At 46.1% G+C, this 13,730-nt stretch overlaps 1 protein-coding gene across 1 annotated transcript in view; it reads left to right on the top strand.

Moving 5' to 3' along the window:
* The window catches only part of CPS1 (carbamoyl-phosphate synthase 1), a 137,496-nt gene that overhangs the window by 85,553 nt on the left and 38,213 nt on the right, over positions 1 to 13,730 (top strand). Inside the window, exons 23-27 of the mRNA XM_035138778.3 lie at positions 5,474 to 5,539; positions 7,817 to 7,880; positions 9,039 to 9,220; positions 11,587 to 11,781; positions 13,492 to 13,559. Of these exons, the coding sequence (XP_034994669.2) occupies positions 5,474 to 5,539; positions 7,817 to 7,880; positions 9,039 to 9,220; positions 11,587 to 11,781; positions 13,492 to 13,559 (575 nt within the window). The remainder of the gene's footprint in view (positions 1 to 5,473; positions 5,540 to 7,816; positions 7,881 to 9,038; positions 9,221 to 11,586; positions 11,782 to 13,491; positions 13,560 to 13,730) is intronic.

The raw sequence follows: 13,730 nt of genomic DNA, 5'->3' as shown, positions 1-13,730 counted from the left end.
GAATCAATGGTTACCTTTTCCACTAGTCGTTTATGCTTACCATAGTTCTCTCTCATGTGCTCTTTTTGTCTGAGGGTTTGGAGTGGGAGAAGCAGTCGGTAAGCATTGGTGGAAGGTGCCCTGAGGCTTCGGCACCTCCATGACTTTGCCTATTAACAAAGCTATTTCTTCTTGCCTGTCTATGGAGGCACCTGCAGAATTCATAACAGAGCAGGGATGTGAACTGGGTCTAGCCAGCTGTCCAGATCTTTTCTTCTCCTCACCCCATAGGCCACCTCTGACTGGTGGACCCAGCAGGGTTCCCTTTCAGCACTCGTCAGTTGATACATGCTGAGGGGGAGCCCATCTTGCTGAGGAACATTAGGCAGGGCACTGGCTCCCGGTGGAGTACAGGGTCAGGTTTAAGGTGCTGGTTTTGACCTTTAAAGCCTTATGCGGCTTAGGACCCTTGTACCTACGGGACCGCCTCTCCTGGTATGCCCCACAGAGTACATTAAGGTCCACAAATAATAACATACTGGAGATCCCGAGTCACAAGGTGGTTAGACTGACCTCGACCAGGACCAGGGCCTTCTCAGTATTAGCCCCTCAGGGCCTGCAAGACGGAGCTGTTCCGCTTGGCCTTTGGACTAACTCAGTCTGACCCCAGTGTTACCCTCCCCTAAGGATTTATCCTACAGATATTTAAATGCACTTGTAGATTCCTAATTTTAAAATTAAATTTTAACATTGCATTTTAACATTGCATTTAATCAGCATTTTAATTGAATTGTTTTTATGCTTGCTTTGATATTCTTGCTGTTAGCCCCCCTGGGAAGGGCGGGGTATAAATAACATTATTATTATTATTATTAGCTCCTTTGCAGCCATATCGTCACCTGTCCCACATCTGACTTCAGGTGTGAGGCAGGTGGGCGTGGTTTGGGAGAATTAGGTCTCTTGGGTGGAAGTTCTCACCACCACTAATTTAAGCTTACATCAGGCATGACCAAACTTGGCCCTCCAGATGTTTTGGGACTACGATTCCCATCATCCCTGACCACTGGTCCTGTTAGCTAGGGATGATGGTAGTCCCCAAACATCTGCAGGGCGAAGTTTGGCCATGCCTGGCTTACATCCTTCCTATGAGGTAGATATCAACAAGAGGCAGTGGTTTTCCTGGTCTTAATTCATAGCACCACAGCATCATAGAATTGCAGAGTTGGCAGGGACCCCAAGGGTCACCTAATGCAGTCCCCTGCAATGCGAGAATCACAACTAAAGAATCTTTGGCAGATGATCAACTGGGATCTAAACCACCATGTAAGTGCCTAGCAATGCCTGCCTATGAATGTTGAAGCTGCAGGTTTCTTCTGTGACTTTGTCCACGTCGGCTCTGACTGGCAGTTTTTGAAGCTGACCCTCTGCCACAGCTGAAAAGTTTCACTCCCACATTCCCCACTTAGCTGGAGGGCAGCTTTGCACTTTGAGGAAACCGTGGGCTCTCTTTGTTTAGCAGCCAGGGATCCAGTGGTATTTCTTGGGCATAGACAAGGCAACACTCCCAATACTTGTCAGTCGCAGCATTTATTACTAACAACCAGTTAGACCAGAAACATGACAAAATTGAAATGCGTTCTATTGCCCCCCTCCCTTTACATCTTACTAAAATATACACAAGTATATCAAATGGATTGAAAATGACATGGAAAGATGGTACTGAGATAACAATAGAATGAAATGTGTGGGGCAAAGTATGAATGACTCAAAGAAAACTATATCAAAAACTCTTAGGGAAAAGTATGTTCAATCTGTCTGTCTGGCAAGGGTTACAAATACAGCAATGAGTTTCTGCTATATGTGTTAGACTAGCATTAACTCTTAACAATTTGGGAGGAATAAAATGAGAAACTTACATCTTAGAAACTTAAAGCATTCCTGTTGATGCATTTCTTTTTACACAGAATTCTTGGTACAGTGAGCAAATAACCATGACTTGGCAACTTAAGTTAACTAAAGGCAAAGCTATAATATATATATAGTTTTGCTCTCATATCATATTCAAACCAGGGACATATGCAGCAACATCGATCAAAGCCTTTTGTCAGATTATGAAAAAGAGACCAAGTATGAACTGTATACCTGCCATCTTAGGGGACATTTTCGGAAAAAGAAAAGGCTAAGGAGTTAAACCCTACACAAATCTGGAGTAGAGTCCCTGAGATGGTTAGGTAATGTCTTGTATGCTTCCTTCCAGCAACTCCTGCAGCCAAGCTAGTGCAAAATGTATTGATTGCTCTTCTTTCCTTTGGATCAGGCATCCCCAAACTTCGGCCCTCCAGATGTTTTGGACTACAATTCCCACCATCCCTGACCACTGGTCCTGTTAGCTAGGGATCATGGGAGTTGTAGGCCAAAACATCAGGAGGGCCGCAGTTTGGGGATGCCTGCTTTGGATCATATCAGTGAGGCCTGGGTGGGGTGGGGGAATCTTGTTGTCTTGGCAGCCCAGGACCACTATACACACTGCCTAGGCTTGAGCCCTGGGGAAGTCACTTCAGTGCTGCTAAAGCAGCAAAAACAGTGCAGGAGGCAGGGCTTACGAGGTACCAGTCTCTGCAGCCACAGCAGTGTGACTTCACCCCTGGAGGATCACTCCATTGTCTCTTGGGACAGATGGATGCCAACAATGAACTGTAATATTATGATGAAGTATGCGGAAAGCCTCAAAGTGGCCAAAGGATTTTATGTATATGTTTTACCTAAACATAAAGAGGGAAATATATTAAACACATTACCTTCTGTTAGTAATTACAATATGTAATTTTGTCTATTTTGATCTTTGCTGTCTGTTTTTGGATGTTGGGTTTCCAGCGCACCTCACCACCACCAAGAGATTCCTCCAGTTAATAAGGTCCCAGGACTCAGACTAGGAATGGGAGAGAGTGCATATCTGGGGTGTCTGATGCATTCCAGGTCAGCCAGGGAGCTAAACATCTGGCGGATGTGTGCGGCTGCTTGTCTTGCACATATGCAGGGATATCAAGTACAGAATCAGTGCATTGATCCTTGATGTCAGGGCCATTTCATCACACCCCAGTTCAACACCTAACACTGTGTATCTCAGTGAGGACTCGAAGCCTCAAGTTAAGTCATTATACAGAGCACTTGGAAATATGTGCTTGACTTCCTTTGTAAAATGACATCCCAAGTAGCATGCTTTGCTTGAGGTCACACGGAAGCTCTGTGACAAGGGAAGTTGTAGGGCTTTTGACACAGCCTCATGTGAGCAAGCCATTTTTTCTCTCAGAAATGTGAGGGAGGAAGTTTGAGATTTCGTGTCATCCCACCCTCATCCACACTTAACATCCTTGGGATGTTGTGCGAGTGAGACCTTCCTTCTCCAACTTGCATTGGAATAAACCACCTGCCTTTGCTTCAGTTTCAAGCAGGAAAATATAAAAGGTTGGAAACAGTTGGTGTTGACCCTTCATGCTGTGTGACCGTGAAACGTGTGACTCCCTTTGTCTCCCTGCAATAAATTTTTATAGGATAATACTTTATTTTAAGTGTCCCATCATTGCAAGTTCATTTGGTATTCATTGTGATAGCGCTGAGCATAATACGTTCATCTGGTATTCATGGTGATGTCACAATTGCTTCCATAGGTGTTCCATAGTCATTTTCACATTTTGGTGTTCGGTTAAGGGAAACTGATATGAACGTCCTGCCAGTTGTCCCCCACCCTCACCCCCAATTCTTTTTAAAAAGATCATTGAACTACTTGAAGAGCCCTTTGCGCCCTAAATCACTGTTGTCCAAGTTTCTATCCCCTTTCTCCTGGCTTTCTTAATACATTCTGAACTAGTTTAGGCAGGTGTGTCAATTTTGTGCTGCTTTGCGTTGGCAGAATGCATGAGTGCCACCTGTCCTTTAGTTGAATGACCAGTGGAAATCTATCCTTCGTAAAGTGATTCTGCTTGTGACAGAAAAGGGTTCACTCTTCTTAGACACAGACCTCCTATGTTGCTAATGTGAGGGACTGCCTCCCTGCCTCCCTTGGTATTGTGTTTTTACAAGGACCTGCAATTATGTTTTGCCCTCTCAAGAGTAGGTAAGAAGGGGTTTGTTTGGTCAGATATTGCCTGCAATGTGGGGCTAACAGCCCAAACTAATTCAAAGAACAACAGCTGCAAGCCATGGAACTGCAGAGTAAATATGGATAGAATTAGCCTGCATGTGGCCCAAAGGCTCACCGGCATTTGGAAGCTACATAATGGTTATTTTGGCAGTACTTAGGTGCTTCCAAGGACCTGGCTATCCCCAGGTAGATTTTTGACTTTGGACATCAGACCTCCATGTTGTATTACAAACAGCTTTTGAAACTCCCCTTAGTTTTTAAAGCAAGTTTCTATGTGAAATGTGTGGTTACTGTTTGAGAACTACAAGCAAAAAGATTTCCTGGCTCTGCAGAACTAGTTGTGTGAGATCCCAGCCACTGTGAATGCCACTGCCCAAAGTGAACTAAATAGCCAACAATCCCAGTGATGATGACAAGTACTGTAGTTAGTTGCACATCTCTTTGTGCCAAAATGCAATATAGCAGCTTTAAAAACTCACACATGGAAGCTACAACAAAGTGTTGCAGTATGGTTGTGCTCCTGTTCAGGGGTCCAACCTGTCAGACATGCCCTCTTCATGAGGTCCCATGCTTCTGTTTCTGCCTCCCCAACAGTCATTCAACTTTTTGCACCAGGTGAGCATGCTTGGTCTACTTTGGGCTCCTTTGTGTTCCCCTCCTGAGGATGTTTTATTCTTTAGCTATCTTTGGGGTCCCTGGAGGTTGCTTGTGTGTGGATGGTGTCATTTTGGTGACAAAAGGGTTGGCAGTTGGAAAATACATTCCATATCCCTATAAAGGTAAAGGTAAAGGTCCAGTCGTGTCCAGTCGTGTCCGACTCTGGGGTTGCGGCGCTCATCTCGCTCTATGGGCCGAGGGAGCCGGCGTTTGTCCGCAGACAGCTTCCGGGTCATGTGGCCAGCATGACAAAGCTGCTTCTGGCGAACCAGAGCAGCGCACGGAAACGCCATTTACCTTCCCGCCAGAGCGGTCCCTATTTATCTACTTGCACTTTGATGTGCTTTCGAACTCCTAGGTGGGCAGGAGCTGGGACCAAGCAACGGGAGCTCACCCCGTTGCAGGGATTCGAACCGCCGACCTTCTGATCAGCAAGCCCTAGACCCTGTGGTTTAACCCACAGCGCCACCTGGGTCCCTCCATATCCCTATACAGCATGGGATTAAATAAGTAAGATGAATAATGCTCAATGGCTGATTGCTGGTGTATTGTCTATAAGTACTTGAGCAGGGAGGAGAGAGAAAGCAGTGAGCCTGGAGACTCACTAAGTGGAAAGCAAGAAAAAGTTAAGCATCAAATCCTGGCCAGGAAAATAGTTTTGTGTTCACATTTACCATTTCTCCCCTTCCTCTGCAGATTGACACACTGGCAGGAGAATACCCTGCTGTAACTAATTACCTCTATGTCACATATAATGGTCAGGTAAGTGCCCTCGTTTACTTCTGTATAGCTGCAGAGTATTATGATGTATTTTCTCCCATTACTATCTATTGACCTTGCAACTCAAATTCACTCACTCTAGGGATAGCTCAGGGAAGGGTTAGAGCTGCTGGCAGAGGCATAATCCCATTGGAGTACAGGTAGAAATGTTTGCCTACTATTGTTATTGAGAAAGTAAAAGTGTAGCTGGGAGCGTTCTAGTCCTTTTGAGCCGGCGTTGCAGGGATACAAGCAATGAAAAATCCTACCCACAGTGCCACAGTTTTGTTCTTTAAGTTCCAACATCTATAAACAACAAACAGGAAGCGTTTGCTCTTTGCTCTGGACTACCGATGAGAGAGCAATCGATATAAGTTTTGCTTGTGAGACTTGTCATGTGGGAGCTTCCTCCCCCCCCCCCCCGCACTTCTTCTTGCGAAGTTGAACCTCTTCCTACCAAATTCAATTTCCGTGGCGCAATGCGTTTTGAGCACAGTGGGTAGCTCTGTCCCATCCCATTTCACACCACTTACTGACAATGAATTGCATAATGAAAATGCAAACTCCCTGGCAATTTGTAAAAATGAATGCGAAGTAGGTGATTACTTGGAGCAGCTTTATGGGCATTGGGGCAATGCATTAGAAATAGCTTTTTGGGATGTGAGTCACAAGAAAAAAAGGTTTGGTTTGGACTGAGGGTGAGGATGACCTCTTGAATGCCACTGAAGCACGAGGCACAAACCAAAAGGGCCAGAGAGCCAGTACAGTAATGCCAAAACAGTTTGGCGCATATCTCTGCAAGAGTTGAAGATCAGAACACAAACTGTTAGGAGTCAAAGTCACCTAGTACATAGTGAAAGCAGTGGGAAGAATGAGGACAACGCTTAGCTGAGGTGCTTGTGAAAGTAGTTGGGTAGATTCCCAGACAGGCATGGCAGTACAACTCTTATACAGTACACAAAACTCCTAAAGCCTATTAGCCTGAGTTGAGGCTAGGCAAAATGACCATGTTGTTGTTGTTGTTTAGTCGTTTAGTCATGTCCGACTCTTCGTGACCCCATGGACCAGAGCACGCCAGGCACTCCTGTCTTGCACTGCCTCCCGCAGTTTGGTCAAACTCATGTTTGTAGCTTCGAGAACACTGTCCAACCATCTCATCCTCTGTCGTCCCCTTCTCCTAGTGCCCTCCATCTTTCCCAACATCAGGGTCTTTTCCAAGGATTCTTCTCTTCTCATGAGGTGGCCAAAGTATTGGAGCCTCAGCTTCATGTTTCCTTGGGCTAGCATAATGTGAAAAACAGATGAGCTATCAAAGGTGGGGGTCAATTCATATGGGAAGGGTCCAAAGAGTCATCTGCATTGCCGGCAGAAGGGCCTAGGTTCACAGACCCCAACATCTCCAGTTAAAAAGGTTTGTGGGGGAAGCAGGTGCTTGGAAAGGGCTTGACTATCAGAGTGGACTGTGCTGAGACTGTGAGATAATTTAGTCTGATGCATAATGTGGCAGCTTCGGATGCTCCTTCCTAGACAGAAGCATTACTCAACTATTGATACAAATCATCAAATCAAGCTATCTGTTTAGTCCTTTTGTAGTTGCCCTGTTTTATGACTTGACTGTCAGAGAGAGAGAGAGAGAGAGAGAGAGAGAGAGAGAGAGAGAGAGAGAGAGAGAGAGAGAGAGAGAGAGAGAGGTGAGCCTGGCTGGAGCAAAAATGCTTCGAGGGAGTTGGAGCTGCAGGGAGTAAACAGAGATAAGTGATGGTGTCTGTACTATTCATCTATGCAGCTTTTGCTCTTTAAATCGGACCTCCATCCTCCACTTTCATAGAACAGTGGTGCTGAGTCAACTGAGCCAGTCTTCATAAATGGGACTCTTTCGGTAAAGGCTCTTGCTTTTGGACTCTAAACTCAGTAGCATAATGGATAAGGGTACTGTGACCTCACTGGAGTGAGTCTGTACCTTCAGTGGTGTCCTTTAATTAAAAGCATTCATTATGGCTACAATATTCTGTAAGCCAACATTAATCGTTAGTAAGATTAGAAGGCTACTAAAAAAAAAAAGAATCTATAAATTGGTCCTACAATTAAGGTAAATCAGAGTTTCCAAAAATCTGTTTAATTCAGTGGCATTAAAGTAAACTAAATGAGGTCAAAGTTAAGTCCCAATAATAAAAAAATTAAAATAAAGAATTGTGAAGCATAAATGGTGTCTTTTCATGAGTGCTGTGGATGCTGCTGAGAACAATTCCGGATGACTTCGCGTACTGTGTTCTATTTTAGGAGCATGATGTAAAATTTGATGACCATGGAACGATGGTGCTGGGTTGTGGACCATATCACATAGGTAAATCTTGTTTTTAGTATCTCGGCCTTTCCAGACTAGAAGATCCTGTAAAAGTGTGCAAGGTGTGTTGGGGACCCTCTTCTGCAATAAAGTTTCACATTGTCTTAGAATTCCACATGCAAAATTTACATTGCGTCGTTGCTGGAACATTGAATTTTGTCCGTGTAGAACCAAAGCCATTTCTTTTTTGCCAAAGATTTTAGACTGGTTCTAAAAATACAAATTATAAACCTGGAAAGTGCCGGTATAGATGTAAGCACAATTAAGAGATGGTGAATGGGATTCTCCCTCCCGTTTTGCAATACGGGCCCCCAGTCAGACCCATGAACAACTGAACTAGTTCCATGAAGGTGCTATTTAGTACAAGGATGGCAAAGGGACCTGAAGACCAGGAGCCCTATGGAGAAGGGGTGAAAGTCTTGGGTATGTTTCATCTGGGGAAGAGAGAATTAATCTGAAGAGTTGTCACAGACTTGATGGAGCAGATTATTGTTCTCTTGCTCCAGAAGTCTGGGCCAGTGGCTTCAAATGACAAGAAAAGGATTCAAAAACAGTAGTAAAAACTTCCTGGATATCCTTCCTTGGCAGCAGTGGCGGAGCTTCATGCTCTGGCACCGGGGGCGGGGGGGCGGAGAGCAGGCAGGGGCGGGGCTGGTATGTGTCCTGGGCGCAGGGCGCCCAGTATGTGTGGGGGCAGCCGCGATGGCACCCTGCCAGGATCGTGCTGCCGGGGTCGGTGCCCTCCCCTCGCATTCCTCTTCCTCCGCCAGTGCTTGGCAGTGGGTTGGACTAGCTGACTTTGGAGGCTCCGTCCAATTCTATGGTTCTATGAGCTCAGTCATTCACAGGTATTGCTGATGTTTGCACAGCTTTTCACTGGGAGGGCGCATGCTATGGCTTACACGGAGGCAATTGGAATCTTTGTTCTGCCCTTGACCGCTCCTGATGTTCTAAACCAGGCATCCCCAAACTTTGGCCCTCCAGATGTTTTGAACTACAATTCCCATCTTCCCCGACCACTGGTCCTGTTAGCTAGGGGTGATGGGAGTTGTAGGCCAAAACATCTGGAGGGCCGCAGTTTGGGGATGCCTGTTCTAAAGCTACCTGCACCATGACCTCCTTTTAAAACTTCACCTGGTTTTGCTCTTTCATTGGCAGGGAGCAGTGTGGAGTTCGACTGGTGTGCTGTTTCTTGCATCCGCACATTGCGACAGCTCTGTAAAAAAACAGTTGTCGTGAACTGCAACCCGGAGACAGTGAGCACTGATTTTGATGAGTGTGACAGGCTTTACTTTGATGAACTGTCACTGGAGAGAATCTTGGACATCTACCAACAGGAGGTATTTTTTTTTTTAAATCCAAAATCCAGCCTCAAAAAAAGAATCAAGGCCAGGGTTTCCTAAACCATGCCAAACAGTTTGCAAAGTCAGTCTCACTGTCCTCTTTGGCTGGGCACTTTTTTTTTTTTAAAGACCCTGGCATTATATTTTGCATGTCATTGCAGTTCCTAACCAACTGCTCCATAATGACTGCCAAATAAATATAGAATTATTTTCCAAAGATGACATATTGCACAGTATTTACAAGCTGATTTAATTTATTTCACAGTTATTTATGGATCAAATTGTCCTGCCCTTGCTGAGCTGAGTTTTAACCTGTGATTGTGAAAGCAATTACACACATGCTTAATTTTATGCATGAGGACAATGCCATTGAAGCTAACATGATTTTTCAAATGCCAAACGTAGCTTTCAAAAAGTTGCTCTGATAGATGTGCAGCAGTTTTTGAAGGTCTCTGTGGTGCATCGGCCTGCTCATCATCTTGGACATCTCCCAACAGGAGGTAAAAAACCCAAATAGTCTCAGAAGAACATAAACCAAGGTTTCCTAAACCTTCCATTTTGCAAAGTCAGTCTCATTGTCACCTTTGGCTCGGCAAAGTGCTTAAGCAGAATACTTAAAAATGTATCTTCTTTGCAACTCTGTTCCTAAAATGCTTGAATTCGTGACCCTGTCTCCTACCAGGGCAGCACGACTGCAATCCAATTAATACCACCTGTCAAGTACCTTTCTCCTCTTTTTTTGGGGGGGGGGGGAGGAGGAGAGAATTCAAAGAATCCAGGCGAAAAGCCTCCAGGCTTGACGACATGAGAACACTCCTTTTGTTAGGAACAAGGCCAAGTGCCCTTTCGAGGTCACAGCACCAGGTCACCCATTAGCAGTCAGGGTTCATGATGTGACTAAGGAACAGGAGGCTCCTTTGGAATTTTGTTTTAAAAACTGGCCCGCCTGACTTAGTCCAGACAAAAGTAGTGTTAGTGGAGTCGGACTAAAGGAGGGAGGGTTCTTTCATATTGTCCTGGAGCTTACTGGGAGGAGAGAATGGTTAACTGGGGCTTTGGCAGCCAGAGCTGCAACAACCCTTGGGACTGGTGCACCCCATAGGGGGCTGCTCTGGATAACACCCCTTTTTTACAGAGAGTTGTTTTGGGGGTGTCAAAGTGGGAAGCTTAAAATTCCCAAAAGAATAATAGAATTATAGAAGCAACCCTAGTTACAGGTAGGTAGCCGTGTTGGTCTGACACAGTCAAAACGAAATAAAAAAATCCTTCCTAGCACCTTAGAGACCAACTAGGTTTGTCATAGGTATGAGCTTTCGTGTGCATGCACACTTCTTCAGATACACTGAAACAGAAGTCACCAGACCATAGCTGCCAAGTTTTCCCTTTTGTCGCGAGGAAGCCTATTCAGCATAAGGGAAAATCCCTTAAAATAAGGGATAACTTGGCAGCTATGCACCAGACCCTATGTATAGTCCCAGGGTGGGGAGGGGTATTACTCAGAAGAGGGGAGGGAATGGGTGATTGGCTGGTAGGAGTGGAAACCTGTTGATGACTGTTAACGACTGTTAACGACTGCAATTGGTCTTGCAGGAAAAGCAAGGGCTGAGGTGCTAAAGAAAGCTTGATCATGTATAATGAGATAAGAATCCAGTGTCCTTATTCAGACTGGTTTCTCTGTCTTGTGATTCCTGATGTCAGATTTATGTCCATTTATCCTTTGGCGTAGGGTTTGTCCTGTTTGTCCAAGCAACCCTGAGGGTCATCTAGTCCAACGCCCTGCAATGCAGGAATCTCAACTAAAACTTCCCTGACAGGTGACCATCCAACCTCTGCTTAAAAACCTCCAAGGAAGGAGAGTCCGCCACCTCCCAAAGGATTCTGTTCGCCTGTCAAACAGCTCTTACCATCAGAAAGTACTACTCTTCTTGTAACTTGAAGCTATCGGAGCAGGAGAAAACAAGCTTTCTCCTTCTTTCACGGGACAGCCCTTTAGATATTTGAAGATGGCTATCATATCTCATATCTCAGTCTCCTCTTATCCAGGCTAAACAAACCCAGCTCCTTCAACTGTTCCTCATAAGGCTTGGTTTCCATCATCTTGGTTGCCCTCCTCTGCACACGTTCCAGCTTGTCAATATCCTTCTTAAATTGTGGCCCAGAACTGGATACAGGATACAGGACTCCAGGTGTGGTCTAACCAAGGCAGAATAGAGGACTGTTACTAGAACCTCATCCTTCTCTGGATCCAAGCTGTTCTCTCTACCTTGCTTCTGATTGTGCTAATAGATGGTTTGGTTAGGCATGCAGCTGCACATAATCAACTTTTTTTGGTCTAAGTTTCTCTCTGTTCTCATTTTCTATAGGAATGCAATGGCTGCATCATCTCTGTAGGAGGGCAGATTCCAAACAACCTGGCTGTGCCACTTTACCGGAATGGAGTTAGAATTATGGGTACTAACCCGCTGCAGATTGACCAGGCAGAGGATCGATCTGTATTCTCTGCTGTTCTTGATGAGCTGCAAATAGCTCAAGCACCCTGGAAAGCAGTTAATTCCTTGGTATGTAGACATACCGGTACATCTAATCTGTGTTTAGTAATTTAAGGAGCAGCAGTTGAAGGCTTAAGCCACTGTTCACAATTAATTTTCTTTGTCCGTATTTAGAAGGGTGCATTCATCCTGCAGCATGGATGTAGGAGCAAGTTAGCTTGTGGCCTAGCTGGATCACAATCCTCTCCTTGGGTTTATTCCTTGCTATACATGTGAGGGCTTTGAAGATGAGTTTCCTCCTATCCCACTGTGTTCTGTTCATTTTTTTAGTCAGTTACAGTTATAGGTCAGTTTCTGAGGCATTTAATTTTTTTAGGAAGCACTTTTGGTGTCCAGGAAGTTTGAGTGAGGGGTTATTTTTGCTCTGCCATGCCTGTCTAGAAAGCCCATGAGAGCCTTGCATGCCCCCACTCCCCTCCCCTCTTTCTGTGTGACCATTTTTAATTACCCACAACATCGTTTCATCTGGACTGAGAAACTAGTATGAATTGTGGTTTGTTCGAAACAAGCTGGCTTGTTTCAAACAAGCCATAGCTGTTGTTAATCATGGTTTGGCTCAGGGGCGTAGCCAGGATGAAAATTAGGGGGGCCAAGGGGCAGGGCCAAGGGGCGGGGGGAGGGGCCACAGTGGGGCAAGGAAAGCTCCCTTCTCCCTTGCCAGCTTTCCCTCTACCCGCCCCGGCAATCACAGAGGGGGAGGAGGGGATCAGAGCAGCCCGATTTCGGGCTGCTCCGACCCCCTCCTCCCCCTCCTCGAACGGCAAGGGCGAGGGGGCGCCAGGATCAGCCCGAAATCGGGCTGCTCCGACTCCCTCCTCCTCCTCCACGATCTCCGGGGCGGGTGGCGGCCGCCAGGATCAGCCCGAAATCGGGCTGCTCCGATCCCCTCCTCCCCCTCTGCGATATCCAGGGCGGGTGGAGGGAAAGCCCCACAGCCGCGCAAAGCGGTTGCCTGGCTTTCTCTTCGCCCGCCCCACAGCCAGCCAGGGAGAAGGGAGACGGCACTGGGCGGGCAGCGGGGCAGGCTGGCCAGCGGCCCTGCTTCTAGGGGACGCAACTGCCCCCTCCTGCCCCCCTGCCTACGCCCATGGTTTGGCTGAAATGACAAACATGGTTAAGCAGAAGTATCCACATGGAAGAATGGAAGGAGGCACAAGACCTCAAGCTTTGGCAGGAGCAGGCAGAGAGGTGGGGGCTGCACCTGGGCTCCCCGCATACCAGGGTGGAGTGGGGAAGGGATGGGGTTGGTGTGGTACCTTGGCAGAAGCACCAGATGGGATCCGCTGTGGCACCTGCACTGTGCCAACCTCATCGCCACCTCGTCTTGCCCCTCTTTGTCTTGATATGCAGCAGTGGCAGCCAGAGAGAGGTCACATAAGTGGCCTGGCGCAACCCTGCCGCCTGCTGTTGAGCTTTGCCTCCTAGGGTTGTTTACATTATGCAGAATGATGGTTCAAACACACCCAAAATGTTAAGCACCCTACTTTCATTTGCAAGGCTTCTTTTGTGACCTGCTGTGTGATATCACCATTCAGGGTGGTTAGGTTCCTTCTCCCTTCTAAAAACCTTTGACTACACCCTTCTGCTCCTCCACATACAGATTAGCTTATTCAGGTACACCGAAGACTGAGAATGTAACCAAATTTTACTTGTACAACATGTCTAGGCATTCTCAGTATCTTATATATATATTAAAAAGATCCTTTCTCAACTTTTTAGGAGAATGCTGTTGAATTTGCTAACTTGGTTGGCTACCCATGCTTGCTGAGACCTTCCTATGTTTTGAGGTAAGCCTCCTCCCCCTTTGATAATGTAAATTGAACTTCCTACATTGGATGAGATGGTTGGACAGTGTTCTCGAAGCTACCAACATGAGTCTGATCAAACTTTGGGAGGCAGTGGAAGACAGGAGTGCCTGGCGTGCTCTGGTCCATGGGGTCATGAAGAGTCGTACACGA

Source organism: Zootoca vivipara, chromosome 1, assembly GCF_965207765.1.
Source record: "Zootoca vivipara chromosome 1, rZooViv2.hap1.1, whole genome shotgun sequence".
NCBI lineage: Eukaryota > Metazoa > Chordata > Lepidosauria > Squamata > Lacertidae > Zootoca > Zootoca vivipara.
This window is presented reverse-complemented; position numbering and strand designations above follow the sequence as displayed.